The following is a 27830-nucleotide window of genomic DNA, read 5'->3' as shown; positions in this document are numbered from 1 at the left end:
TACATAGCCAAACAGAGGTTAATATTTTGTAAATTTCTATCTGTAAAATTGGTTAATCATTTATACCTTCCTTAAACCGCTGTAAATGCTAGAATGGCGGTCTGATATGAAAACCAACTCGGTTGTGTCAGGGACAAATACGTTTAACCGCCTAAAGAACCACTCTCATGCTTCATCATTCTCATTATTATCGACAGCATATGCTAAGGGAAAAACCTAAAAATTCCCGTCTTGGCAACTAGCAGACAGTAAGCATCCTCCAAATCGCCCTTTCATTGATGTCCCGTCGACCACAATGACCTTCCTCATGTATTGATAACCTTTTACGGATGCAGCCAATGCTATGAACTGGTATTTAAAACGTGTAGGACCTTTTGGATCATCAGAATGGGCCGAAAAACAAAGTGATCCAGGGTTAGTTTGCTGAAGCAAAGCGATGTATGCCGGTAACAGAGCATAACTTCCAGCCATAGAACCCATAGACTTTTCCATTGCAATCTCCCTTGCACGCCATGCTTTCCAATATGAAATGTTGATGTGGAAATCATCTAGCAGAAACTTGCGAATGACAGCAGCATTGGGACCTCTTTTAATATTCACAAATCGAGATTACATAATCTCACCTATAACCTGTGTTGTAGCTAACCTGTGGTAGCTACGCCTCTCATCAACCGTGCATGTGTGCGTCAGTTTGGCTTGACGGATTTGGAAGTTCTCAGATGCATCCACTTTTGCTGCATAAACCCGCCATGGGCAGGTTTTTGAAATACACTTCAAGACCATGAACTTAGGAGTTGACCTAGTGGTGCGAAAATGGAACTTCTTGTTGATTGCGTGAATAGCAATCTTCAGCTTGCAATCCGCTTTTGACTTAAACACACGTCCGACAAACAGCTTGTCTCCTTCATAGTTTATATCCGCCAAAGCAGTTTCAACATCTACACAATTAGATAATAATGTTAGGTAGTGAAAACATTGACATTAAAAATGGATGTACTATGTAGACATATATGTATAGTTAAAAAGTTTCTTTTGTACCTGCACCTTTTCCATCATTAAAGACAGGAGGTGCATCGCGACAGAATAAGGCCGGATCATCACTCTTGTCTAGTAGCATCTTGTTCAATGCCTCTTGAACTCGTCCCCACATCACACATGGAACATGTTCTGCTCCATTTCCATCACCGTCAATGCTCCCAGTTGATTCAGAATCTGAAACAAGGCTTCGTACAGCTACCCGTGATGAATTGATAGTGTCATTCACCCTTGCTTGGCTACATTCAACTCTGGAGGGTATATCTGGCTGTGAAAATAGAATAATTTGATTCTCCTGCTCGTCATCACTATCAACTTCTGTAGGATTTGGAACAGGAGTACTCCCTTGCCTTTATCACCAGGTTTACAAGCAGGACCAGCAGGGCGAATTGTAGGTTCTGTTTCTCGGATAGTTATGCCTCCTGCAGTTGTTGGGACAGAGCATAATCTAATTGTCTCACCTTCAACAATAGGTCCTTCTTGTGGTGATGTTGTGTGTTCACTAAGTGCAAAATCATGCCAGTCGGCATCATATTCATCCTCTGAAGAGTCTCCATCACTATCACTGTTTGCTGAAACGTAATGCAGCCAGTGCTTCTCCCTCCTCTTTGGCTTAGCCTCTTGGGATGTTATTTTCTTCACCACAGTGACACACAGGTTAACCTCTTCAATGAAACGCCTCATTCTGATGAAAACTTCAACATCCTTATCTTCACATATGTACTGTGGCGAGGATCTGTTGCCTTCGTCTATTTCCATCCATGACGGGTACTGGTATGACATTTTTATAACGTCGTCATGTGCTCGGAGTCCCAGCTTCTCTTTAACTTTACTTGCAAGCTCTTTGTATGTCATGGAGTCCCGCAGGCGAAGGAACCGGTTCCCCTCCACCGTTGTAGGTTCAAAGTTCCAGATAAATGAATCCACCTTCACCCATTCTCCAATAACGAGTAGAACATGATCCTGAGCCGTCATCTACAAAGACAAAACAGAGTAAATATTTTTTAGGTTATATATTATGTTGTTTGGATTACACATAACTTATAAAATTAGTACAAAGCTTTGCCGCATAAAGAAAATTAGGTTTGGTTAGCAGATCTATAAAAATGGAAACTATATCATTGTTTACTTGTTTGTAAAGGCAGATCTGTGTAAAAGCTAAGTATATATATGAGTTCTTAAATGGTCTGCAGCAATAAATTCCATACTATGTTTAGAACATGAATAAAAGGAATCTAGAATCTATGCTTTTTACCTGAGTATTTCGATGCCTTGAATTTACTGTCCAACTACTTTCCCCATCATCCATTCTTTTTGCAGATGGAGATAGTACTCTGCAAGTAAAAAGAGCCTCACTAGTCTATTTAATAACTGCAGTACAATATCTCAGCCGCACATCTTTCTTGGGGGAATTTAAAATTCAAAAGAAGTAAGTTTTTTCGCATGGTTAAGTTACTGATTGGACAAATTGTGCAACTTGGCAGGTTACTATAAGCCTACTTTTGTAGACCAGACACGTCGACCTTCTTTTTACCAGGGAGATAGCGCGTGTCACGTACGGAGGCTACTCAGGTAATATCCACAGGCCCAATGATTATTCTCTTTGTTTTGGGCTTTAGTGTGCTATATTCTTAATTTTCTGTTTGAAATTGGTCACTCACCTAATTGCCCCAATCTTATATTGAGGGAAGTCACCAATCATTTAGGAAAAAAATGTGGAGAAGAAGATACGTGATTAGAGAAAATAGTCATCTGACTGATTAAATTCAAATATAATTTTATTTGGGTTAACCTAAATAATAAAACAACAGACAACCCGAATCATCCTCACCACCTTCCCCTATTTAAAATTCATATTGCAACTTCTCCCTCCGATCAACTCTTTCGTACAAAACGAAGCAGAAAAGAGTGAAACTGAAAACCATGGGAGATGGAGAAAAACCAACACATTTCTTCTCCGGACATCCCCGTCATTGATCTATGTAGTCCCGATGAAGAGCTTGTGGCAATTGCGGTGGTCAAAGCGAGCCAAGAGTGGGGGATATTTCAGGTGGTTAACCACGGAATCCCGACCGAGCTGATACTGAGGTTGCAACAAGTGGGGAAGGAGTTTTTCGAGCTACCGGAGACAGAGAAGGAAGCCGTAGCGAAGCCAGAGGACTCCTTGGACAGATCTTGAAGGTAGAAACGCATGGGTGGATCATCTCTTTCACCGCATCTGGCCACCGTCTAGAGTCAACCACAAATTCTGGCCTAAGAATCCTCGAGAGTACATGTACGAGAGCAGTCCACTCATTGTCAACTGGTTTAACGAAATTTATGAAACTTACCATTAGTCATCCAAAACTAATTAACTAGAATAATTAATCGTTTTCTATGATGGATTTTGACAGTGAAGTGAATGAGGAGTACGCAAGTCACATAAAGAAGCTATCGGAGAAAATCATGGAATGGTTATCAGAAGGACTAGGTTTAAGGCGTGAGGCATTGAAGGAAGGTCTAGGCGGCGAAACGGTTGAGTATCTAATGAAGATCAATTACTACAAGGACACACACATACACATACTTATACAAGTTTTCTTTCACTAGCTAGTAGCTACTCACTTACCCTTACTCTCTCATCTTACTTCTACAATCTAGATTCACTTACACAAGCAATCCACTCCATCATTAGACTCCAACCACTCTTAACTGTTCAGACTTAACACCCTTTTCTAACTTAGTACTTAGCTCAGACAACAACACACTCTTTCTTTTCATTTGGGCCTTAGTTTATTCGGAGCCCATTACTAAAAACAACCCTAAGCCCATAATCTTTTTGTTGACTTTTCTTCTTCTTCTTTGACTCCCTTCTTCTTCGACGCTTTTCTTCTTCTTCAACCAAGTTTCTTCTTCTTCTTCTCCTCACTGTAATTCTTTTGATTCTTAATCATCTTCTCTTTCTCAATTGCAGGTTCAATCGGAGACTTAACCTTCAACACTCCCTCTTGAGTTTTCGATTGAAACTCTCAATTCCAAGTTAGGATTTTGAATCTTGATATCTTCCCTTCGCCACTACTGGTTCCTTTTCGCTTGATCGGATGCGAGCTTTTCAAGACATCGGCATAAGTCATCGGTGAGCTTGATTTCTCAGTCTCCCTCTTGCTCTCAATCCCAGTGGATTCAACGGCTTTTCCCTTTTCAATTTTTGTTGCTCCCTCTTGAACAATTCTCTTCTCAGTCTTGTTCTCGTTTGCTTCATTCTCAGTTGGACTCACTTTGATCTTCTTTTGCAGATAATCAGGATGGAAATTTATGTCGCCAAACTTGATGGCATAATCTGGATGAAGGCTCATGTCTCCAATCTTGATGACGTTCGTTTTTCCAACCGGAGGTAATCCCTTTGCTTCTTCCTTGTTTTTAATTTCACCCTTGCAAATGATTTCCAAATTTTGAATTCCAAACCCTTTGAACTTTGACGCTTGCTTCTTTTTCTCTGTCTCTGTCTCTTGATCATTCTCTGCCTTCCTTTTGCAGATTTCTTCTCTAGTCCACTTTTTCTCCCTCTTAATCTCAGGTGAGCTTTCAATTTTCTCCACCGTGTCTCTGTTTAACACCATCTTCTTCAGATTTTTTTCTGGACTCACATCCTTGACTTCTCTAACTTTGTTTTCTTCTTTTCCAGTTTCAGAATTTCTCTGGTTCTTAACTTCAATCACTGATTTTCCCTTCACAACTTTATCTCCATGCTTCTTAGCTTGATACATCACAGATTTGTTTTTGTTTTCAACATTCTTCTTAGTACACCAAGGTTGCAACGTTTTTTGATTTGCAATTTTAGTGTCTCCAGCTCCTTGACAACATGATTTCACCTTTTCTTTTGCAGCAACCATTGTTGCTTCTTCATTCTCTGGCATCTTAAGATGATAACTCTTTTTGATCATTGGCACCTCAGCTATCTTCCTTCCAGCGGGATCATGAATGGTACAACCATTTTGATCAAAGTTAACTTCATAATCATTCTCAATCATTTGAGAGACACTCAAGAGATTTTTGGCAATCTTTGGAACTAGTAGAACATCTTTGATCATTCCCTTGCCCTTCTTTGTCATGATTTCAATGTCTCCCTTTCCCTTTGTGGTCAGAACAGCTCCATTACCTACATGGATAGGAACATTGAAGCTTGTGTTGAGGTTAATGAACAGTTTCTCCTGTGAGGTCATGTGATTTGTGCATCCACTATCAATGAGCCAGACATTTTCTTCTAGTGTTTCTTCATCCTCTTGTCTTGCTGTGAACATATGGTAGGTTTCTTCTTCTTCTTCTTCTTTTTCGTTGTCTTCTTGAGTAACTTGAGCTTGTTCTCCATTCTTGAGTTTGCAGTCATTTATTAGATGACCTACCTTGCCACAGCGGAAACAGCTTCTGGTTTCTCTGTTTGTGTTAAAATTCGGTCTGATTTTTCCACTCTTGAGCCAGCAAACATCTTCATTGTGATTATCTCTTTTACAGTAATCACACCACCTCTTTTCTCTGTAACTTGACTGACCTTGGTTTTCCTTATTTTTGCTCTTCACATTCAGATTTCGAAAATGTGCATGGAAGGCTCCTTCTGCTTCTTCTTCATCCTCAGGAAAGAATTTCTTCTCATGTGCCTCAAGAGATCCAACCAGCTCAGCATAGGTAACTGTCATTAGATCCTTTGTTTCTTCCATTAAAGATGACAGACCAGCATAACTCTTTGGCATAGAGGCCAGCATTTTCACTACTAAATCAAAGTTTGATTTTCCTTCACCTAGAGCCCTCATCTGATTTGCTACAGCCTGAATCCTATCAGAGTAAGCTTTAACCTTTTCCCCTTCTTTCATTTTCAGATTCTCAAACTCTCTTCTTAGAGACTGAAGTCTAACAGTTTTAACTTTCTCATTACCTTGATAGGAGTGCTCTAGCAGCTTCCATGCTTGATGTGCTGAGGTTGCTGAGAGAATCTTGTCAAACACCACATCTGCCACTCCATGTTGAAGAATTTGAAGAGCTGCAGTATCCTTAGCTTTGAGTGCCTTCAAGTTTGCAGCTTCTTTGGTCTTGTCTGCTCCTGGAGTCTCTGGTGACTGAGATCCCGGATCTGGAACTCCATCTTTTACTACCTCCCACAGATCTTTGTTCATCAGGGTTGTTTTCATTCTTGCTGCCCAGAACTCATAGTTCTGTCCATCAAAAACAGCAACAAGTTGTGAAGATTGCAAGGTAAGTGTCATTCTTCTCTTCTCTTCTTACGGCTTCTTCTTTGCCTCCTTATTTCTTCTTCTTTGAACAGGCTCCAAGATCAAGTGTGCTCTGATACCATGTTGCAAGTCTCAAATTTTACTCAGGTTTTCTTAAACTCTCTCTTTCTTTTTTAAGATTTTTCATTCATACTTCCATTTATTACAAGGACACACACATACACATACTTATACAAGTTTTCTTTCACTAGCTAGTAGCTACTCACTTACCCTTACTCTCTCATCTTACTTCTACAATCTAGATTCACTTACACAAGCAATCCACTCCATCATTAGACTCCAACCACTCTTAACTGTTCAGACTTGACACCCTTTTCTAACTTAGTACTTAGCTCAGACAACAACACACTCTTTCTTTTCATTTGGGCCTTAGTTTATTCGGAGCCCATTACTAAAAACAACCCTAAGCCCATAATCTTTTTGTTGACTTTTCTTCTTCTTCTTTGACTCCCTTCTTCTTCGACGCTTTTCTTCTTCTTCAACCAAGTTTCTTCTTCTTCTTCTCCTCACTGTAATTCTTTTGATTCTTAATCATCTTCTCTTTCTCAATTGCAGGTTCAATCGGAGACTTAACCTTCAACAAATGGTTATCAGAAGGACTAGGTTTAAGGCGTGAGGCATTGAAGGAAGGTCTAGGCGGCGAAACGGTTGAGTATCTAATGAAGATCAATTACTATCCGCCGTGTCCAGATCCGGAGTTGGTCGTGGGAGCTCCCGATCACACTGATGTCAATGGAATCACACTCCTAGTCGCTAATGAGGCTTTAGGACTTCAGGCATTCAAAGATAACCAATGGATCGACGCCAAGTATACCACTTCCGGGATCATTGTCATCATCGGCGATCAATTCTTGGTAAGAAATTTATGAACTTAGGAGACCCTGGCCCGTGGCTATGTGCATAATAAAGAAACATTCGCTTCCGGCCATTATTTTGGAAAAAAATTTTAAGGCCTTCATTTTCATATGTTTATTAATTATATTAGGTCCAATAGAAAACATTGTTGTGTTGTACTTGTATAAGAAAGAAGAAAGTCACGATGGCTTATCAAAATAACAGATTTAAACATCACGTCTTTTACTCTTTTCCCTGCCACTTTTCAAGAGTCACATCTTAAGCTTTTTTTCTTCTTTATTGATTGATCACAATTCACAAGTATGTTTATTTAGTAATTAGTATTACAGTTTTCTTTTTTAATAAATTTTAGAGTTGAATTTTTTCATATATTGAAAAAAGTTTTTCAAAGTTGAAGTTAATAAAGTTTTATCTTCGGTCGAGTATGTCACAAAAAAGATTGAACGATTTGGCTTTTTTTTTGTCTATCGAAAGGAAATTGGTTAAAAGCGTTGATTTTAAAAGTTTGGTTAATGATTTTATAGCACAAAAGGGAAAAAAGTTGCGTTTTAGAATCAATATTCTAGCTTTTACTCTTGTTTTGTTTATTTGGACTATGTTGGTTCCTACTTTACAGTATTTTTTTTTGTATTTGAATTAAGGTCTTTTTTTTAATACCGCTTCTGCTCTATACAATGCTAGGCACGGCTCTGAGGAGACCATGCATGTTAGAATCTTTTAATGTTTCAATCATGGTAGGTTATTGACTTATTGTGTATACTTTGAATTTAAATGAAAATAATAATCAGCTCTTTCATAGGTCTTATAAATTAGTCTGAACTAAAGCACGGATCCTCAAGTTCCATATAAAGTTTGGGTTAAATTATTTTGGAATTGTGAATTTGGCAGAGAATGAGCAATGGGAAGTATAAGAGTGTGGAGCATAGGGCGAAGATGGATAAGGAGAAGACGAGAATCTCGTGGCCGGTTTTTGTGGAATCTAGCCTTGATCACGTCTTCGGACCTTTGCCAGAGCTAATTACCGGTGATGAGAACATTCCCAATTTTAAGCCTTACGTCTACAAAGATTACAAATTTCGTAAGCTTAAGAAGCTTCTTCTCGAATGAGAAAGTCTCATAATACCATCAACGGATGAGAGATCATGAATAAATTTTTTCTTTATTGGGTTATTTCGTCTGCCTTAATAAGTTTTATCTATTTATCAAATTACAGCATTGTGTGTGTGTGGCGTGTTTACGTATTTGAATATTAATCAATTTGGAATGTAACGTTGAAACTGCATTTATTATTTATTGTTAAGATATTCATGGGGTGTATCTTTATCAGGTGATGCTCTTTAGTCTTTACTTTCATATTTTAAATCAAAACTTAATTATTTATTTAAATTATATTAAAATAATAATATATATTGTTAAGAAATCCTTGTAACTGATGGATATGCTCTTAAGTTATAGGGCAAAAATAAACAAGAAAGCAACGTATTTGGTTAATTAATGTGGTTGGGTCCGTAAAAATGTAAAAAAATTCATATAAATAAAAAACGTTTAAACAGCAATACTTCATGGATTTTCAATAGTTTTGCTAATCAGTTATTCTTTCCATCAGACTATTCATGCAACTTAAGCTAGTTTTTTTAAGTTTTCCCAAACCAAATTATGTCCGTCTCAAACAGGATCCTCTTACAAAAATGATGATAATCCGCAAAATACTGGACTACGTACTGTCGAAACGAAACGATGGAACATCATGGCGAATCTCATTTTGCATAAAATTAAAAAAAAAAATTTGTTGTGGTTGAAGATTTGAAGTACAAAAAACAGATTTTTCTTTTCTTCGCGGAATATCGTTTTTATTGCAAAATTTAGTTCCACAACATTTTTACATCAATTGGTACGTAATTCATTTCCTGCAAGACAAGTAGTAATTAATATCACATGAGTTTCTAATAAAGATTTGGTTGACAAAAAAAAAAAAAAAGAATTCAATTGCGCGAGATACACGATAACCTTTATACAAAATATTCACGACGACACCTATGAAGTTATGCGCTTATTACAATTATTGTACTGACAACTTTTGTTGGACCATCGTCACATAAATCAAATTTAGTGGATGGTGCTTACGTTTTTTTAATATCTTCTAGCGTTCCAGAACTTCCAATCATATTCATATCACCACTTACGCACTAATGCAAAACCTTACAATGTTTTTGTCATCTTATTAAGCGGACTTAGGCCTGGGCAAAAAAACCGTACCCAAGTATCTGAACCGAAACCGACCCGAAAAAACCGGTTCGGGGTGAGTACGGATATTAGCTATTTACCCTATTGGGTCTTGTATTGTCGTACCCGTGGGTATAGGGTAAAACCCGATCCGAACCCGATACCCGAACGGGTACCCGATTACCCAAAATTACTTATACTTATACATATAAAAACTTTATATATATGTAATATTTGAGCTAAATACATTTATATCCAAATATCCGAGAGTAATTACCAAAAATTAAATGCACTTATATTTATATATTTAAGACTAAATATATTTATACGCGAGATGCTTGTAAATTTTTTAAATATTTGGACAAAATTCCGGTTATTCGGATAAATTTTTGGGTGAAACTCGGATATTTGAGTAAAATTGCGGATAAAATTTGGATATTAGAGTAAAATTTCGGGTAAAATTCGGGTATTTGGTAAAATTTTGGGTATTTAGGTATAAAATACCCGAACCCGATGGGTGCCCGATTTTTTCGGGTATTTAGCGGTTCTAAAAATCTAAACCCGAACCGACCCGAACCCGATTAGACCCGAACCGAAACCGAACCGATATTTTAGATTTACCCTATTGGGTCCTAAACTCCTCTACCCGAAAGACCCGTATCCGATCGGGTTTTACCCGAACCCGACCCGCATACCCGAATGTCCACCCCTAAGCGGACCTATTCGAGAACACAGCATCACCAAATAAAGTAAAAATTAGAGAATCCACTTTTTTATTTTCCTTTTAAACGGAAATTAATCGTCATTCTCGTCATTGTTTTTTTCTACTAATAGTGACAATACATATTAATTTTCTAGATTCAATGATAATATATATACATTTATTAGCTATCAAATCAACGTTTCATCTCTCGTTCCACTCTTAAATAAGTTTTTAAAATATATTTTTCAGCTAAATTATTCGCTTACATCATTAAAATATTTATTTCTTTTCCTACCAAAAAAAAAAATATTTATTTCTTTTACTATTTTATGAAATTTGAATACAAAATATAAATATATCAATTCTTTTACACACTCTTTATTTAACATTTAACAATATGTAGTAAACACACAAGACTCAATATATTTGAGTTCACTCGATAGGAAGTTTGAGGAGCCTACGGTACTTAAAGTCCTTGCAAGTAATAGGCTTGAACTTTGAGGGATTACTGCAGGTAATGAGCTCCGGCAATGGTCCGATGACCACATCAGGATTAGCATCCACAAAAACCGGCCATGACATCCTTTGCTTTTCCCTATCCACTATGGCTCTATGCAACACATTCTTATACTTGCCATTGCTCAGCCTCTACAAATTCCAAAAGAAAAAAACTTCAAAAACCAAATGATTCATTAATTAAATCATACAACTTCGACTAACCAACCATTATCTGATCGCCAATGTTGACGGTTATGGCTGAGGGAATGTAGTGGACATCGAACCAACGATCATCCTTGAAAATCTGAAGCCCTGGAACTTCATTGGTTATAATGATTGTGATTCCGATGATGTCAGTGTGCTCCGGCACTCCTAGAGTCAAATCTGGTTTCGGGTCAGGAGGATAATTGTTCATCCTCATTACATACTCTGTTGATTCGCCGCCGAGACCTTGTATCAAGGCCTCACGTGGTAACCCTAATCCCTCTGATAGATACCCTAAAATCCTCTCTGATAACTTCTTAGTCTCCTCTGTGTACTCCTCAATCACTTCCCTATAGTTGCCATGTCCCAACAATCAAAATTTGCTTGTTTTCAGTGTTTATTCCTTTCATATTCAACGTAAATAGTTAGATTTAAAATGCTTCATTCTTTGTTATTTTTTTTCCTAACTAGACAGTAGACAACAAATAAGATTAGTAGTACCTGTATCGAGGAGGATTTTTGGGCCAGTAATTAAAATTGATACACGAAGGTGGCCAGATTCTGTGAAAAAGATTCTCGGTCCAAACCTCTCCTTCTACATACTTGAGATTCGTTGTGTAACCTTCAAAGTCTTTGGAGCCATCTTGTTTCGCTACGGCTTTCTTCTCCGTCTCCGGGAGCTCAAAGAACTGTGTACCAACCTCCTTCAACCGCCGTATCAGATCCAACGGAATTCCATGATTAACCACGTGAAAAATCCCCCACTCTTCACTCGCTTGCACCACCGCACGCGCCACTAGCTCTTCATCAAGATTGCTTAGATCGATAATAGGGATCGTCTCGGCGAGAAGAGATGGTGAAGAAATGTGTTGGTCTCTCTCGATTTCCATAATGGTCGCTCGCTGGAAATATGTGGTGGACGCAGACCAAACTGCTATTTGTCACGTCTTGTTTGACTAAGATAAACTGTATGTGTTGTTTATTTTCTTACATATAAATAATATTCACTAAATTACCTAACCACCTACTCCCTTATGCAAATGTTTTATATACAACTCGAAATCTCACGACACCACCTAAGTAATCACCTACTACCTTATTCATATCCCTTTATCAAAAAAATAAATAAATTAAAGTTTGTGTCATTGTGCTAATGATATCCTTTGAATCTACTTGATAAGATGAGATAATTGAGGTTTCTTGTCAAAGGTTACCTCAATCACAGACTGCCAACAAGAAAAGGTTACATCAATCACATATTGAAATATCATGTTTAAATCATTCATAAGAACACATATTTCTACAAAACTGTACTTATAGCACAATTGTTTGCATAAATTAGGTATATAGCATGACTACTTTTTTTTCCAACATATAGCTTGACTACTTGAAATGTACAAAACTAACAAAAATGGAAGATTAGATTACAATTGTACTCCTCAATTTTTAAAACCCAATCCCTCACCATCCTCTTCTTCTTCCTTGGTTCTCTAAGGAAATTGTTTGGTTTCGTCACAGAGATTTAAATTTGGGTCCAATCCATATCCTGCAATAGCTACACCACCTTGACGCTCTCAAATTTCTCATGAACCTTATTCAGTTTTAGATCAACAAGCTAAAGACATCCCAAAGTCATTCCAAAACATTGACTCGACATGTCGGTTTGAGCAATGCGAAAATCGACCTATGCAGTGCTGAATGAAAATAATTTCAAGCTAAATTCTTCATTAGTATTCGAGATAATCGAAAAGCAATATTTCTCTAGCAGATAACATAAAACCATTACATTAATAGAACAGATGATCTGACAATACAAAAACCTCAACCTCTATCGACGAAACAAAAGAAAACAAAATTCAACTCACTACACAAGAATTATTCCATCCGTTCATCAAAAGCATAAGATTGTGAAACTAGACTCAGGGTTGGGTTATAGTCTTATAGAACATTCTAGATCCTACTGAGTACCCTCTCAGCCGCAGCAATCGTGAACTGTACATCCTCGGGAGTATGAGCCAAGCTCGTAAACCCGGCCTCAAACTGAGACGGTGCAAAGTAAACACCTTCTTCCAACATTCCCCTGAAAAACCTACCAAACTTCTCCGTGTCGCTCTTCTTTGCGTCTGCAAAGTTGTAGACCGGTCCTTCTGCGAAAAAGAAACCAAACATACCGCTTATATAACCGCCGCACATTGGATGCCCGGTTTTCTTTCCAGCTTCTAAGATTCCGTTGGTTAGTTCCTTTGTGATCTTGTCTAAATACTCATATGTTCCTGCCTGCTTTAGCCGCTTCAGCGTGTGAATCCCTGCAGTCATTGCCAGCGGATTACCACTTAGAGTCCCTGCTTGGTACATTGGTCCTGCGGGCGCAACCTACAAGAAAAGAACAGAAACATTATTGATGCATTTTTCAAAACCGGAAAAAAACAAACCGAAAAACAGAATGGCCACCCCTACTTTTGAAATTTGTTAAAAGTCTCGAGCCAGATCTTACCATCTCCATAATATCGCGTCTCCCACCATATGCTCCCACGGGAAGACCCCCACCAATAATTTTACCAAGAGTTGTTAGATCAGGCGTGATTCCGAAGTATTCTTGGGCTCCACCATAGGCTAGACGAAAGCCGGTCATGACTTCATCGAAGATGAGAAGAACACCATTGTCTTTAGTAAGCTGGCGTAAACCGTTGATGAATTCCGGTGTAGGAGGGATAAATCCGGAGTTACCAACAACAGGTTCGAGAATAACCGCAGAAATCTCCCCTTTATGCGCTGCAAAGAGCTTCTCAACAGCTTCGAGATCGTTGTACGGAGCTGTTAAAGTATCTGAAGTAGCTGCTTTAGGGACACCTGGTGAGTCCGGTAGCCCTAAAGTGGCTACACCACTACCAGCTTTAACAAGGAAGGCATTAGCATGACCGTGATAACACCCTTCAAACTTGATGAATTTCTCTTTGTTAGTGAAAGCTCTGGCGAGACGGAGCACTCCCATACAAGCTTCAGTACCAGAGTTAACAAATCGAACCATTTCAATGCTGGGAACAGCTGATATAACCATCTCAGCTAAAACATTCTCTAAGAGACAAGGAGCACCAAAGCTTGTTCCTTTCTTCATCGTCTCAGCTAGAGCTGCAAGAACCTGCACTAGATTTTTGATATTTGATCAATATACTAGTTTGAGAAACTTCAAGTAAAGAAACGAGAGAAACGGTACCTCATCATCGGCATGGCCAATAATAGCTGGTCCCCAAGAGCCAACGTAGTCAATGTACTCATTTCCATCAATGTCCCACATTTTTGAGCCCTTAACGGAATCAATCAAAACAGGTTGTCCACCAACGGATTTGAAGGCTCGAACAGGGGAATTCACACCTCCAGGCATTAGATTCTTTCATGAAAAAAGAACCCATTTTTTTCAATAATCAGGATTATAAGGTAACAATGAATCACATTTCTATGCACAAAACAGAGGCATGATTCAGTAAAGTGAATCAAAATTTGATCATTTTATGAAGAATTTGCGACAAAGATTCAAATTGACTTCATGTCTAATAAACATGTTCTTACTACTACATTGCCAGGATTCTAACACTGAAAACCTGAAATTCAGACAATTACTCGATTCCGAAAGAGACAACTTTGCATTCTAAACTCAGATTCTCTCATGAATTGTGACAAAAAAGGAATAAACGATCGGACGAAGTCAATATATATATATATATATATATATATATATATATATACCTTAGCAGCATTAAAAGCTTCCTCGGATTTCTGAAGAGTGAAACTTTTCTTCTTCTCGTCGACGGAAACAGACATCTTGATGCAGCATCGATTAGAAGACGGCGAAGAAGAAATTCTTTTCGAGATCTTTGAGGAACACGAAAACCCCAAAGCAGTTCCCGATCCTGTAAGCGTCGCCGACATCTTTGCTCTGAAACTCGCTGTCTCTGGCGGTCGGAGTTGGTAATCGAAGTGGGTGGGCTTCTGATTAATTGAAGAAGAGTCAACAAGATAAGGCGATGGCCAGCCACCGGGTTTTTTTATATGTCAAATCCGGGTGGATCCGACCCGAATACCAAAGTCAAAGTCAAAAGATTTAATGAGAAATAAATATAAATATATTTGTGTTATGCAATTTCGTATAATTCGTATATTTGTGTTATGATACATAACTTTGGGTGCTTTTTCAAACTAAGGAATTTGTGTGAAATTTAAAAGTTGTAACTCAAATACAAATTATAAACCTTAATTCGGTTTATGTAAAAATAAATTTAAAAATGATTTTTTGATTTTTGTTTTATTACGGTTTAATTTTCGTAGTAATACTTTTGATGGATATGATAATTTATTTTGTAGGTTGTGATTGATCTCTATATATGTATACGACAAGTATTGTAAGATGGAGATTTTATTTTACCCAAAAAAAAAAAAGATGGAGATTTTAAAAAGGAAAAAAAAAATCAAAGATTTGAGCTCTTACCAAAAAACATTTTAGTAACACAATACCTTTCTTTATTAAACTTTGATACTTTAACATCTTAGTTACATTTTTGCTCCACCGACGAGCAATAATACATTACATACGACCACAAACACGTAATTGATCGTCATTATTTGCTTTCGAGAGCATACTTAATTCAAATTCATACATACACCATAAATAATTTAATCATTCATATATCCATAAGCCCTTGGAACACTTTCATAGCCGAGCCAGGAAGTCCAAGCAGCACATTGATACTCTTCGTGTCACTGCCACATGGCAGAAACAGAATCACTTCCTTCTCAGGTAAACCGACCGGTCCAGACACAACCGGTTCACCCCAACCGAAATCCTTAGTATGAAACGACAGTTTTGCCCACGACGTGATCAGAAGTGTTGCCGTTAGACTCGGCCTAGCTCGAGTCACCTCAAAGTAATCAATCGCTGACCTCATGAAACCGTCGTTGACCATTTCAACGGCTCTTTTGACCAAACCCACCGAATGAGAAAGAGGGTTTAAAGTCACTTCACCAGCCGTTGTCACGCAATAAGTGAACACAATCCCGTTACCGGAATATCCTTTAGGAAGTTCCGGGGAAAATCTCGACCGTCCATCTGCAGCAAAGAGAAGTTTGATCCGTTGATCTGGTTTAAGCCCTAAGGCTTGACAACGAGCTCTCCATAGAAATCCAGTTAGGGTTTGAAAAGTCGTGGACTTTGTCTCTGCCATGATCTTGAGCCTCTCGAGTTTTTCGGGTCCGAAGAGGAAGGATTTGTAGACGAGTTTCTCGTCGGAGTAGAGTTTTCCGGTGCCGGAGATGTCTTCGAGGTCCTCAAACTCGTTGTGTGGGAATTCGATCTTCGGTGGGATTCGTGGTCGTAGAAGTGTGCGGTCCAAGAAAGGTGGAAGGGAGAGAGGGAGGCCACGAGCCGTCTCGGCCCAAGAGTTGAGGAACTCCATAGCTGCAATACCATCGAACATATTGTGGTTCATGCCTAGTCCTAGCACGAATCCTCCACATTTGAAATTTGTCACCTAGCAAACAAACCAAAACTTGTATGGAAGCATAGTACACAATGTACGCGATCAACTAAAGATGTTCAATTCAGTCGTATTAACTATTAACTAACTACTAACGAATGTGCTGCCAAAAACAAAAACAAGAAAAGTATATCCAAATATATTTTATTGGCAGATATAAATCCTGATAATTTTGTCGACAGATAAAATTCTAAAAACGTTTATTTGGATATGTTCCAAATATAAATACGTTTGACTAAAGGTGTATGTATTCTAGAAATGATATTTTTTTATTTCTGTTTTTTTTTTTTTTTTACTAATTAGCGTATTGATTATGCATATATGATAATGAATTTATTTCTACTATATAATATATTTGTTTGAAACCAATATCGGACCAAACCCTAATTCAGGTCATGTTCGTTCACTCACACAAAACAACAAGCAAAATCGATCACCCCCTCACCTGAACAACCACTGGCGGAATCTCAAGAATATTCCGAGCACCGGGAACGTCAAAAACCAGCTTTTCAAGAGTCTCCGGTTGATCAATCTCCGATATAGCCTTCTTGATCTTCTCTATCCCACAATTGGCCTCAGCTTCCACCACGACAACTCCTTCTCCGGTGCAATCCACAGCAATCTTGCCTTCGGGGCTGATCGTGAGTCTCCCGGCAGCAGGATAGTAGTGAACAAGAACCTCGGAGAGTGACTTCTTGATGACTTCACAGGATTCCTCGTTGGATCTTGAGTTTGATTTGAAGTAGTAGAATGTTTTGACGATGATGGCGATGTTTTGATCGAGATTTGATAGATAATGGAGACCTTTTGGAGTTCCGGAGGCTGGAGAGACGAGAACAGGTTCTTTTCGGGTTACGATGAGCTCGAATGAGTCGGCCATTTTTAGGGGTTTTGTCAACGAAGAAAAACCAAAGATGTGTTTTTGGAGAATTGAGGATATGGATATTGATTTCTAGGGGGTTTTATCAAAGGGTTAAGCCGAGGCTAGGATTTGATATTAATTGTGGTACAAGTAAAGATTTCAGCAAATGGTAGAAGAGAGAAGAGTCTTCAGGAACACATGTTAATCTGAAGAGTTGAATACTTTAAAACCTGGAATGATTAGGGATGTTGTGAAGACTTACAATGATCTAATAGAGTGGTTAAAATAATTCCTCTTTTTTCTTTAGTTTGCATACATTTTCTCTGCTATTTTCTTAATTTCAGTGTTTTATTTGGCTATTCATTAATATTACCCTTTAATAAACTGCTAAATGATATGTTTAAAGAGTATACTTTTTATATTTTTTTACTATATTGATCCCATGGAGATAGTACGAATTTAGATAAATATGGTTTCATGAAGGCCGGCTCAACAGTAGGAAAAAAAAAGTCTATAAAACAATTGAATACATATATTTGAGAGCTGGTGGTTGATTGATATATAAATAGCTAAATATTATCAAATTGGGTTTATCTTTAATCAGTCTCTGTAAATGGGTCTATTATATTGTTACGTGTACATTTAAACTGTAGAGCCTTGACTTGTGTTAACAATGTTATGTAAAGCTGATTTAATTTCAGTGTAAACTATAGGAAGTTGGTAGCTATGGTCTCCATTTTTTGGGGTCAGCGGTGGCTATAAGTCTTAAGCTACCAAATTATAAACCAAACCCTGCACAAACAAGGTCGCATTTGGATAGTAGCTAGCTTTTCTTCTAATATAACGACACCTTCGATATTGTGATTTCGTAGTGGATTCTATAAATAAATAGCTTTAGTTGTACTAGCCCTATATTGATAAATGAATGTAACTTGGCGTAAAAAAGAACTTAGAATTTACTTCACCAAATCAAGAAAAACCAGTTTTTTTTATAAGATATATTACACGAATTTGAACCTAAATGGTAACAGAGTGATATTATTATCACAAATCAGTAGATTACATTTCCTTGTCGAAATTGGTCATTGTTGTTTTTTGATCTTGGACCAAGAAAAGATTAGAGGCGTAATACCGAAAACTTTCTTGTTTATTCTAAAATAAATGGTTTATCAATATTAATTGTCAAAAATATTAATAAGAAAATATTTATAAAATTAATAACATGGGTGGTATTATTATAAATTGTCAAAACAAAAAAAAATCTTTTCATGAAACAAAAGTTTCCTTTTTTTTTGACAAGAAAAATAACAAAAGTTTCAACTTTCGTTTCATTATCCCACAAGTCGGAAATCAGAATTATGTATATGAAATATACGAAGATGTCTCAAATTAAACCCAGAAAATAAAAAATGTTCCTATCAAGCTAGTAAAATAGAAAACAAGGATTAGAGAACCTAACAGGTAACAGCTACACAAGCAAAGGAAAAAAGACAAACTACATAATGAGACTCTATGGAGATTACACAGTAAATAGTACAAAGTTTAGATTCGACACTCTCTGAAAATGATCACTTGCTCTGATTCACACAAGAGTTGTGTCAGTTTTGCTTCCCCTTGACATCAGATCTTGAGAGAAGAAAAACAAAACTCTAACCTTAATCCTTTTGCACGTCTTTTTCTTCTTCCTTCTCTTTGTCACTTTCAGCCTCAGCTGTTTCCTCTTCTTCTTCTTCTTCTTCTTCTTCTCCTTCTTCCTTCACTTTGTCACTTCCAGCCTTGGCTTTTTCCTCTTCGTCTTCTTCTTCATCATCTTCGTCATCAGTCATTGCATTTATGGCATCTGTGATAACATCCTTCACCTCTGGTTTTCTATGCGACAGTTCGACACCAAAATGGTCGCCTGACGTTATCACAAACAGCATATGTTACCAAATCTCCTGAATAGTTGGTAAGTATAAACATGAATTGGAAAATAGATAATGAAAGCAAAACCCAAGACCATACTTAGCTTCTGCAGAATATCTGACAGTGTAGCCTGTGATTAAGAAAAACAAAGTGTATGAGAACATTTATTCAAGGTTTTAGACCATTACTTTGGATTTGGATTTGAGTGACTTGAAACATCATACCGTATTGAAGTCTACTTCCTTCAAAATTTTGGACACCACTTCAAGCATCTCTTCTCTGGTGGGCTCTGCTTTGGCTTTGCCTTTCTTAGTGGCTTTACCTGTCCAGTCCATGATAGAAGGTAACAAATGTCAAGCAATCAACTTCAAAGACAGATAGAATAATTTCTTAAAAAACGTAAATCGAACAAGGCTAAGCCTTAGAAGCAGCAGAGAATGGTTGTCACCTTTCTCTTTAGATGCCTTAGCCTGTGGCTTACTCGGCTGTTTCTTGCTTTTCTCTTTAGAAGACTCGACATGATCAACTTTTTGCTTCTTAGCTGGGGATGAAGTTGACTTAGCAATTTGTTTGGAGAACTTTTCACCAGATTTTGCAGAACCTTTGGCAGAAACTTGCTTATCCTTACCTTTGGACCCTGAGCTCTCCTCTACAGTCTTTTTCGATGATCTTTTCTTATTGGATGGTTTCTCAACCTCAGCTTTGTCTTTTTCATCTTCAGTGTCAGTCTTTTCATGGTCACTTTCTTCCTCTGGCGTTGCCTCATCTTCTTCATGAGGATCATTAGTTCCTTCAGAATCAGCATCTCCTTCATCCTTGCCCTCTTCAGTGTCAGATGGCTGATCTCTCTTTTTTGTTTGCCTTTTCCTCTGCGTAGTAACAAAACAAAGATATTTGTACAACCCGTGGTCAACAGCTAATAAATCAAGTCACATAGATGAAAAAGCATATAATACTTCATGCGAATGATTGTAATCCGACCACAATTAAAATCAAAATCCACATCAGTCATATGAGGAAAATATAAGCAAACAAGCTATAAAAGGCACCAGTAGCAGGAAGGAATACAAATAAAATAACTGAGATAATGACAAAGTACAAACCTTGGCTGGGGTGTCCGAAGATTCTCCAGATTTCCCCCTTCTTTGTGTACTCTTGCGCTTTTTCGCCTGCTGAAAATGATTTCAGTACTCCCATTGAGAATGAACATTTAGAACAATAATGTACTGAATCCAACAGTACCTTTTCTTGATCAGCAATTACAACATCTCTTGTTTCCTTGGGAGATTCCAAAAATTCAAGCACTTTGACAGCAAGTTCTTCCTGGCAGTATCCGGGTAGAAGATTTCTCAGAATATAGAACAAAGTGCAATAAATAGATAGACCACATCTTCTTATCACTTACTTTTTTCATGTTACTTCTGCTTATAGGTATATCAAGCACATCACAAAAAACAATCAATTTTTCTTTTATGCATTTGTCAATCTTCTCTTTTATGCGTGCTCTCTGCTTCTCCTCCTAAGAAACATTTAAATACAAGTTTCAACACAAGGAAAAACAGCATACACATTCTATGTAACCAAATAAACTTGAAATGGGTTATACCTCATTCTCTGACCATGCAAAGCCAGAAAATTGACCAATGTTTCTCTTAACCATCTGTGCCTGTAGAGAAATTTTCACAAAACGCTTTTTAAGTTGCTATGCACTCTGGCAAAGAAACAATGGAAATTCCAAGACTACATCCATATTAACAGAGACAGAAGCTTGCAAATGAAATATACATATCAAACGTGGAAAAATATGAGCAACTTTTAGAGCACCTTTGCTTTCTTCCCATAAAGAATGGTGTGTAGTAACATCAGGTTGTCATCAGCTTTTCTCTTGGATAGTTTATGAGCCACTGAAACAACCAAAATTATCAGACAACTTTCTAACTGTCAATAAATGTAAACAAGTTTTTATTAAAAAAAGGACTAATTTTTTCACCCTCAAGGTAAATAAACAAACAAGAGTATTTCTCCGCAGCACAGTTCGCTACCGAAGAGAAAACATAATTGAAATTTACCGAAGTAAAACTAAAACACAGACAGTAAGTTAATAGACTAGTTGTGATAGTAACAAGATGAAATATTACATCAGAGAGTCAGACTATAGGTATCCAAGTAAACCCAAAAGCCCAAGATTTTCTAATGAAATGATTCTATCTATAAGCATGCCAATACAGAAAGGAAAAATCTCACAATAGCCATCTAATTTTCTAGATCTAAGATGTGCCAAACCAGCAAAGATTGTTCATTTATTCTGATTAACAACAACTAGATCTACACATCATAAATTCACAAGAATTCAATCAAAGCAACCACAAATCGAAATATACCATTTGGAATTTCTCTGAGAGGTGTTCCACGACCCTGCAAGAAAACACATAAACCATAACTAATTGATCCAATTCTCACAAACACAAATATCGAAAGACTAACCAAAATTTCCATCAAGATACCTTTTCAATTGAAACGGACTTGCTAGGTGTAGCCCGCATAGGAGTCGACAACGAGAAACGCTCAACTTTCTTTCTCTCCCTCGTTGGTCTCTCACTAGTCGGAGTCACCGCTTCCTTCTCCGACGACTTCTTACTTCCACTTCCTTCTTCTTCTTCTTCCTCCTCCTCACTTTCGACATCGTCTTCTTTATCTTTCTCCTCCAATTCTCCTTCTTTCGCTTCACCCCCTTCTTCATCTTCCTTCTTCTCCTCCTCCGCTTCTTCAATTCTCGGCGAATCCGCTTTTTCTTTCTCTATCTCCACCACCTCCTTCGCAGCAACATCTCCAACATCCTTCGCCGGAGAATTCACTTCCGGTATCTTCTCTTCTAGGGTTTCAGTCGCCATTTGAGACCCAAACAACAGGCGAATCAAGACGGGAAAAGGGGTAAAGAAAAAAAAAACCTAAAATTTCAGATTTGGTGAACTCGAAACTCGAAAACCCTAATTTCAACGATTATGAAGAAGAGAAACAAAATCAAAAATTTGGGGATTTCAAAATTTCTGGTACCAAAAATTAGAAGACAAAGGCGGGCTCTTTCCTCAACCCCAAAATTTTCACCAAATTCAGCTCGCGGCAAAACTAACCCAATTTATATACATACACATATACATACAACAAACTCGGCCCAATTCTTTAACAAGCCCAATTCAAAACCTAATTGGCCCATTTAAGTTCCGACTTTTTTCCTAACTACAAAAAAAATTCAAAAAAGAAATAGAAATTTGATTTTGGAGGGAAAACCAATAAAAATCCCTAAATTTCGCCGGCGAAAATGCGTAGACGACGCCTGCAACTCCGGTACTCCTCCGACGAAGAAGAAGAAGAAGGAGAAGAAACTGGAACAAGCGGAATTGGTGATTCTTCTCAGAGAATTGGTCATGCCTCATCTGTACAACCGGAAACCTCAGTAGCGTCGAATTCTAACCCTAATCCCGGCGAAACAATTGCTGTATCGGAAGTTGAGATTATCGACGTATTTGGCAATCCCCAGCCTACACCGCCGGATTCTAGTATTCCTACGCCGTATCCGGTTTATCCGTCGGAGTCAGAGTCGGAGTTGGTGAGAGGAAATAACTATGAATCGCCGATCAGTGAGGTTCTTTCTCGAATGGGGATTAAATTGAAGAGGGAGTGGTGGGTATCTTGTCTTTCTGGACTTGAAACTTCAATTCCACAATTTTCGTACCTCGATGTTGCAGCTAAAGCTAAGCATTGCTTTGAGCAGTTTATGTTTTCCGATATGAATTTATGCGGAGCTGGTGTTCTTCCTCGGAATGTTGCGTCTATGAATCTTATAGAACTCGCTGGTCCGTTTGTTCTGCAGGTTATTTGATTGTTTTGTTTTTACCCTTTTTTGTTGGAACTGTATATAGAATGCACAATGTGTGATTTTGGCTGAACATTTTTGCTTATTTTTTTCAAATTTAGGTTGATGAGATTGTTAACATTGGCTGCCCACTCAAAGGGAGGTACGAAAATGCTAATGCAGGGCTTAAGAGGTGCCTTAAGCTCTCCATGACAGATGGTGTTCAACGCGTTTTTGGTATGGAATACAGGCCTATTAAAGATCTTCAAGTCTTGGCTCCTGCTGGTTTAAAGGTGTGTGTTTCTTGTTGAGGATTGTAGTTGTGAAAATTGTAGATTATCTTTTGGGATGAATATTTGTTCTAAGGCCATTGTACAGCCTTTACGATTATTTATACATGTCTCTGTTTTTAGTAAAAGCACTGACAAGAACAGTTAAATGCAGGTTGTTGTATCTAGTGTACAAGTTCGGCATGGGCTTTTAATGCTAGTACCTGAGATTGTAGAAGTTTTAGGAGGGATGGTTGAAGAACTAGAAGAAGCACGAAAGCGTCTGGTTGTTGAAGTAAACAAACCTCCAAGAGGAAAAAGGTTAGATTTATTTAAAGAATAGTTACTTTGTTCAGAACTCGATATTTCTCCCGCTCACTTCATATTCGAAAGTTGTGTCATGATGTATGTCTCTTTAGTTGGAATTATTATTTGCAAAGACTGTGTTTCAAACGATTTCTTTGCCTACAGCTTCTTTGATCTTGAGAAGAGTGTCTGATTTGGAGTATGCCTTACAATGTACTAGTTTAGTGAATTCTGCATTTGGATTGGATTATGTGCAAAGATGTTGCATGATATAACCTTAAACCACAGTTTATAACACACTACCAACTATCTTTTCTATTTGCAGTTGTAAATTTTACTCTTCTCGTCAAGTTTTTATTTGATTTTAACTTTTGCAGAACAAGGATAGGAGTGGTTCCTTCATTGACAACCAGAGCAACCCTAGCTGCGTGGTCGCTAAATGGCAATGATACTGGTAATCATGTAGATAGTTCTACCTCGGGCAATGCTAGTCACGCTCAGGCCAATCCTCAAGGTAGGGGTGTTTCTACATTAATGTTCTTGTTCAGAATAAACTACATGTCAACAAAAAAAAGTAACTGCATGTTTCGAAAGTAGAGTTCACAAAACTAGCCAAAGTGTTCATTACTGTCAACCCTGAACGAGAGTAATCATTTGTTCCATCCCAGGAAAGTGGATAAGTGACAATTTTGAATTAAAGGAATTAGACTTTTCCCATTTATTAGTTTATATCGTAAACTGTAACATGCTAGAGCACAATCATGGTTCGTTCTGTGTTTCCCATGATGTTTTCTCACTTAACCATAGCCGAGTTACAACCTTAAAAACGTATATGGTGTCTTTCTGTGAAAATGATGTCTGTTCTTAGATACTTTCAGTAATATGAGACAACCACTTTCTTTTGAGACTATTAGTGGCTATTAACTCTCTTTTAACAAAAACACTTATGCAGGCATACCCGTAAATGTAACGAGAACTCACATTAGTTCACGGGCGATGGATGAGCATCCTGCTTCTACCAATGTGGAAGCTACTGTTTCTAGGGTTGAGCATATGCAGATTGATACTGCTTCTGCGCATGGGGAAAGAACGTTTTCTGGTATACACTCAACTTCTAGTAACATTCACCGGCCAGCATCCACAGCTGGTACTAGCTGCAGTGGTACAAGATCTTTTTCCAACAACGTTGGCAGAAATACATTGGATCAACAAACTTCTAACGTGACTTCATTTGTTGAAGAAATGCATATTGACACGGGTCGTGTAAGAGATACAACGTCTCATGTATATGGTTCAGGTTCAGGCGGTGTAGCAGATGCAGAAGTCAGTAATAAAATTGTCGATTTGGAAGGCCCTTCTGTGATGTCTACAAATACAGAGAAGCCTTTCACTTACTTAGCCGAGTTGTCTCAAAAATGGGCAGTTATGAAAGATACCATACATTTTGTTCAAGGAAGGATCAAGGTACTTACTACTAACACTACTTATTAAAGCACTCTAACACTTCAATCAATGAGGATTTCAACTCTTGTAATTAAAGTATTCATTATTTGCAGTGCTTTCTAACTGGAGTGAAGAAATTCCAGTTCAAGCAACAGTCTACGTATGAGCTTCTATGCTACGTTGATGATGGAAGTCTCATCTGTGAGATCTTGCTCCATAACGATGTGAGTCCATCCCTCACTTCGCAAATTTTTTGAAGTATTAGAAGGAAGATCACCCATCAGTTCCATGTTATTCCCTCTGCAGGTTGTACAAAAAAGGATAGGACATACATCCATGGAAGTCACAGCTGCTCTTTCCTCTTCAGCACCAACATCAGTAAATGCCATGATGAAAGAGAAACTGAAACGCTTCCAGTTGTTTCTCGCTGACTTCGAGGTACACCTGCTAACATATCAATTTAGACTGTCTTTCTTCTATGATCAAATACATCAAACATAAGCTGAATATAGAAACAAGGCTTAGGACTGAATGTGAAGACCCAAGTAAACACAAACCAAACCATACTTAGGAAGACTAGTTTTTTTTTCAAATGATTCATTTATATGTTACTGCAGGGAATAATGATGGTAGAAATGAACAGATCGTCGCAATATCCAGTAGCTATTGAAATGAATCAGGGATGTTCGCTAACCGATGCTCGGTTACTCTTGGAAAGAATCAAATCTTCTTCAAGAACATCCTCAAGCTTAAATCCAGTTGTTGTTCTATCCCCTTGATCCAGTAGTCAACTAAAAGCTTGTGAAACAGTGAGAGCGAGCTTTTAGTGACTCAACTTCATCTATATCTGCTTACTTCCTAGTTCAACTAAACTGGATAATTTACTTTTGGTAATTAACTGAATTGGGTACCAGGAAGTGATTCCAGTTCTGCTATTTTTAGATAATCAAAAAAAAAAAAGTCAAAAAGTAGATTAAGTGTAAATTTCTCTTATGAAATTGTATTTTCAGATAATAAAACAAAGGTTTTATATATATAGCAGATTGTTACGAGTCTTCTTCATTTGGTGATCTTGATAGGGCGTTAAAGAATCCTTGATAGCAAAGTTGCTTTTGGGATGAGGAAGAGGTCGAAATGAATAAATGGGCCTAACATTATAAATAAAGTTGGACCCATAAATGGAAATTTGGGCTTTGGTTTTGAGCCCAGCTCAACAATAAATACATATATACCCTCTGGCTTAAATAGAAATGCTTTGTCTACAAGGTTCTTTAGAAGAAGGTGAAACCTAATTATTCCTCATAGTTTTTTCTCTTGAAATCATGCCTAGAAAATTCCCCAGTAAGATTTCTCAAATTATGATATAGACCCTAACAACTTATGGATAAACATCTCTCTTCAATCATGACCAATTGTGATAAATTTGAAGTTGTATTGTGCAACTTTAAAGTTTGTAAAAGTTTTCCGGTTTTGATTTGCTGCCAATAGATTTCCGGTTTTATACATCTTTTTCAATTTGATTTGATGACGCATATTCAACGATTGTCCATTAGGGGGAAAAAACAAGGATAGGGAATTGATAAGTTTTGTTTGATTTGAGTCTTTTCTTCTTTTTCTGGCAGATCGAATTTTTAACTCGACTCTTGTTGTTTAGGCAAAAATACAGTGTAATGTTCTTTCGGTAGTTTCCTTTTAAAATACAGCAAAGTCTTAATTTCATTCGTTTTTCTTCTGTTCTAAAAACTTTCGTTTCAGATTTTAGATATTGGTCTATATATAGTAGGCACAATCATATAGGGTCCAGATTAATCAAAATCGGTCAATGAATATGTAAAAGTTTTTTTCTGACCTAAATGCCATATTAATATATTTATAAATTTTTAATTAAATAAATATTAAAAATAATATCAATAAAAAAATCATGTTACACTTCAACTAATCTACTCCAAACGTTTGATAATGCCTAACTAATTGTTGTACACTAGTTTCTTCCAAAGTCAGGTTACATCGAGATAAAGAAGCCATTTAAATATGGACCATTAGGGCCATTAGACATAAAAGAAACAATTTGAAAGTTGAAACGAATATAAAAGAGTAACGAAATTTGCCCTCTATGTGTAATGCTACATCGTAGCACACACGAATAGGTCATCTTCAACCATCTATCTATATATGCTTCTTTGCCTTTACACCCACTAAGTGATTGGATTTAAAGAACTTTCTTATCAAAATTTCTTTTGTTAGAAAAAGTTTACTTTCTTTATTTCAAAAGTATTATATTAATGATTGTTCTAAAGATTTTGGCTCATGTCTAAATCACAACAAAATTCTTGATAAAAATCGAAATCATGTTATCATTTTCGACAGGTAAATTTATATGATTTGTTTTCTTCTGTCACAAGACCTATATTTCTGCATTATTGTGCACTGCTGCGTTTATTAGTATTCACATATAGAACTCGTTAACTGAGTAGACTTTAACAAACAAGTTGTGGTAACATCATCTTCTATTGTTTTCTATATTATGGGCCTACATACTTTTTGTGTGTGTTAGCCTTTCGACTTATTTTTTTGTTTGTGTTTACGTTTGCATGTTATAACCTATTGTATTAATCAAAATTCATTTGTAATTAGCAAACATAAAAGCCAAATAATTGTACAAAGGAAAATAATAATAATATTTCCTTTAGCTTTATACTTTTCATTTTATGATCTTATCTCGAAAATGTGAGATGTGTAAATGTCAGTTGGTCTATAGGTTGGCTTATTATCTAATCTAAGCTGTTCTCTATGTATAGTTTATTTATTTTTTTGATAAAATAATATAATATGTATTATTTCAAGTTTATCATCTAAGGTTAAAACCTTGTAATCTAAAAACA

At 37.2% G+C, this 27830-nt stretch overlaps 6 protein-coding genes and 1 long non-coding RNA gene across 14 annotated transcripts; 3 read left to right on the top strand and 4 right to left on the bottom strand.

Moving 5' to 3' along the window:
* The first annotated feature begins 2741 nt into the window (after positions 1–2741).
* LOC9300933 (flavonol synthase 3) lies at positions 2742–8480 on the top strand. The gene is given in 5 exon segments (XM_021015844.1): positions 2742–3204; positions 3206–3310; positions 3429–3567; positions 6965–7153; positions 8043–8480. Coding segments are annotated over 5 exon segments (891 nt in total). The 5' UTR covers positions 2742–2965; the 3' UTR covers positions 8262–8480.
* Positions 3578–6933, top strand: LOC110225825. Of its 6 annotated transcripts, none has more exons than XR_002329961.1 (12): positions 3578–4150; positions 4311–4408; positions 4552–4591; positions 4700–4715; positions 4901–4998; positions 5165–5318; positions 5398–5467; positions 5598–5697; positions 5814–5852; positions 5953–6261; positions 6332–6386; positions 6855–6933. It is a non-coding gene; the product is annotated as an uncharacterized LOC110225825 (long non-coding RNA). The 6 variants fall into 6 exon arrangements; XR_002329957.1 differs by having other exon boundaries at positions 4700–4825; XR_002329958.1 differs by having other exon boundaries at positions 4700–4825; positions 5391–5467.
* Positions 8481–10428: 1948 nt separating the features above from the next.
* Positions 10429–11898, bottom strand: LOC9300932 (putative inactive flavonol synthase 2). The gene is made up of 3 exons (XM_002864811.2): positions 11284–11898; positions 10805–11132; positions 10429–10728 (listed from the first exon to the last, which is right to left on the bottom strand). Exons 1-3 carry the CDS (start codon positions 11670–11672, stop codon positions 10513–10515), a joined length of 933 nt encoding a protein of 310 aa, XP_002864857.1. The 5' UTR covers positions 11673–11898; the 3' UTR covers positions 10429–10512.
* Positions 11899–12522: 624 nt separating this feature from the next.
* Positions 12523–14865, bottom strand: LOC9300931 (glutamate-1-semialdehyde 2,1-aminomutase 1, chloroplastic). Its single transcript, XM_021030225.1, has 4 exons — positions 14527–14865; positions 13997–14170; positions 13277–13921; positions 12523–13155 (listed from the first exon to the last, which is right to left on the bottom strand). The coding sequence occupies exons 1-4, from the start codon at positions 14707–14709 to the stop codon at positions 12733–12735; spliced, it is 1425 nt and encodes a 474-aa protein (XP_020885884.1). The 5' UTR covers positions 14710–14865; the 3' UTR covers positions 12523–12732.
* Positions 14866–15280: 415 nt separating this feature from the next.
* Positions 15281–17405, bottom strand: LOC9300930 (omega-hydroxypalmitate O-feruloyl transferase). The gene is made up of 2 exons (XM_002864809.2): positions 16756–17405; positions 15281–16304 (listed from the first exon to the last, which is right to left on the bottom strand). Exons 1-2 carry the CDS (start codon positions 17188–17190, stop codon positions 15459–15461), a joined length of 1281 nt encoding a protein of 426 aa, XP_002864855.1. The 5' UTR covers positions 17191–17405; the 3' UTR covers positions 15281–15458.
* Positions 17406–18484: 1079 nt separating this feature from the next.
* LOC9302633 (protein DEK) lies at positions 18485–22197 on the bottom strand. Of its 3 annotated transcripts, XM_021014376.1 has the most exons (12): positions 21582–22103; positions 21459–21492; positions 20902–20981; positions 20684–20743; positions 20483–20596; positions 20320–20400; positions 20181–20249; positions 19706–19946; positions 19526–19618; positions 19302–19399; positions 19177–19207; positions 18485–19072 (listed from the first exon to the last, which is right to left on the bottom strand). In XM_021014376.1, the coding sequence occupies exons 1-12, from the start codon at positions 21966–21968 to the stop codon at positions 18828–18830; spliced, it is 1533 nt and encodes a 510-aa protein (XP_020870035.1). In that variant the 5' UTR covers positions 21969–22103; the 3' UTR covers positions 18485–18827. The 3 variants fall into 3 exon arrangements, with proteins under 3 accessions (XP_020870035.1, XP_020870025.1, XP_002864854.1); XM_021014366.1 differs by having other exon boundaries at positions 19526–19946; positions 20181–20246; positions 21582–22197; XM_002864808.2 differs by having other exon boundaries at positions 19526–19946; positions 21582–22157.
* Positions 22198–22288: 91 nt separating this feature from the next.
* Positions 22289–26006, top strand: LOC9300929 (recQ-mediated genome instability protein 1). Its single transcript, XM_002866514.2, has 8 exons — positions 22289–22948; positions 23053–23223; positions 23375–23520; positions 23883–24019; positions 24458–24969; positions 25062–25172; positions 25255–25386; positions 25566–26006. Exons 1-8 carry the CDS (start codon positions 22397–22399, stop codon positions 25725–25727), a joined length of 1923 nt encoding a protein of 640 aa, XP_002866560.1. The 5' UTR covers positions 22289–22396; the 3' UTR covers positions 25728–26006.
* The last annotated feature ends 1824 nt before the right edge of the window (positions 26007–27830 follow it).

This window comes from Arabidopsis lyrata (genome assembly GCF_000004255.2).
Source record: "Arabidopsis lyrata subsp. lyrata unplaced genomic scaffold ARALYscaffold_8, whole genome shotgun sequence".
NCBI lineage: Eukaryota > Viridiplantae > Streptophyta > Magnoliopsida > Brassicales > Brassicaceae > Arabidopsis > Arabidopsis lyrata.
This window is presented reverse-complemented; position numbering and strand designations above follow the sequence as displayed.

What these genes read in the sequence shown, in the direction of transcription:
- LOC9302633 (XM_002864808.2), bottom strand. Translation starts at nt 21,968, where the DNA reads ATGGCGACTGAAACCCTAGAAGAGAAGATACCGGAAGTGAATTCTCCG. An exon ending in TTGCATGGTCAGAGAATGAG is followed by an intron (nt 20,597 to 20,683) that starts GTATAACCCATT and finishes AATGTTTCTTAG; the next exon opens with GAGGAGAAGCAGAGAGCACG. An exon ending in TAAGGCATCTAAAGAGAAAG is followed by an intron (nt 19,400 to 19,525) that starts GTGACAACCATT and finishes TGGACTGGACAG; the next exon opens with GTAAAGCCACTAAGAAAGGC.
- LOC9300932 (XM_002864811.2), bottom strand. Translation starts at nt 11,672, where the DNA reads ATGGAAATCGAGAGAGACCAACACATTTCTTCACCATCTCTTCTCGCC. An exon ending in AAAAATCCTCCTCGATACAG is followed by an intron (nt 11,133 to 11,283) that starts GTACTACTAATC and finishes TGGCAACTATAG; the next exon opens with GGAAGTGATTGAGGAGTACA. An exon ending in ACATTGGCGATCAGATAATG is followed by an intron (nt 10,729 to 10,804) that starts GTTGGTTAGTCG and finishes TGGAATTTGTAG; the next exon opens with AGGCTGAGCAATGGCAAGTA.
- LOC9300930 (XM_002864809.2), bottom strand. Translation starts at nt 17,190, where the DNA reads ATGGCCGACTCATTCGAGCTCATCGTAACCCGAAAAGAACCTGTTCTC. An exon ending in TTCCGCCAGTGGTTGTTCAG is followed by an intron (nt 16,305 to 16,755) that starts GTGAGGGGGTGA and finishes TTTGTTTGCTAG; the next exon opens with GTGACAAATTTCAAATGTGG.
- LOC9300931 (XM_021030225.1), bottom strand. Translation starts at nt 14,709, where the DNA reads ATGTCGGCGACGCTTACAGGATCGGGAACTGCTTTGGGGTTTTCGTGT. An exon ending in TTGGCCATGCCGATGATGAG is followed by an intron (nt 13,922 to 13,996) that starts GTACCGTTTCTC and finishes AATCTAGTGCAG; the next exon opens with GTTCTTGCAGCTCTAGCTGA. An exon ending in GACGCGATATTATGGAGATG is followed by an intron (nt 13,156 to 13,276) that starts GTAAGATCTGGC and finishes CTTTTCTTGTAG; the next exon opens with GTTGCGCCCGCAGGACCAAT.
- LOC9300929 (XM_002866514.2), top strand. Translation starts at nt 22,397, where the DNA reads ATGCGTAGACGACGCCTGCAACTCCGGTACTCCTCCGACGAAGAAGAA. An exon ending in CGCTCAGGCCAATCCTCAAG is followed by an intron (nt 24,020 to 24,457) that starts GTAGGGGTGTTT and finishes ACACTTATGCAG; the next exon opens with GCATACCCGTAAATGTAACG. An exon ending in AGATCTTGCTCCATAACGAT is followed by an intron (nt 25,173 to 25,254) that starts GTGAGTCCATCC and finishes TTCCCTCTGCAG; the next exon opens with GTTGTACAAAAAAGGATAGG.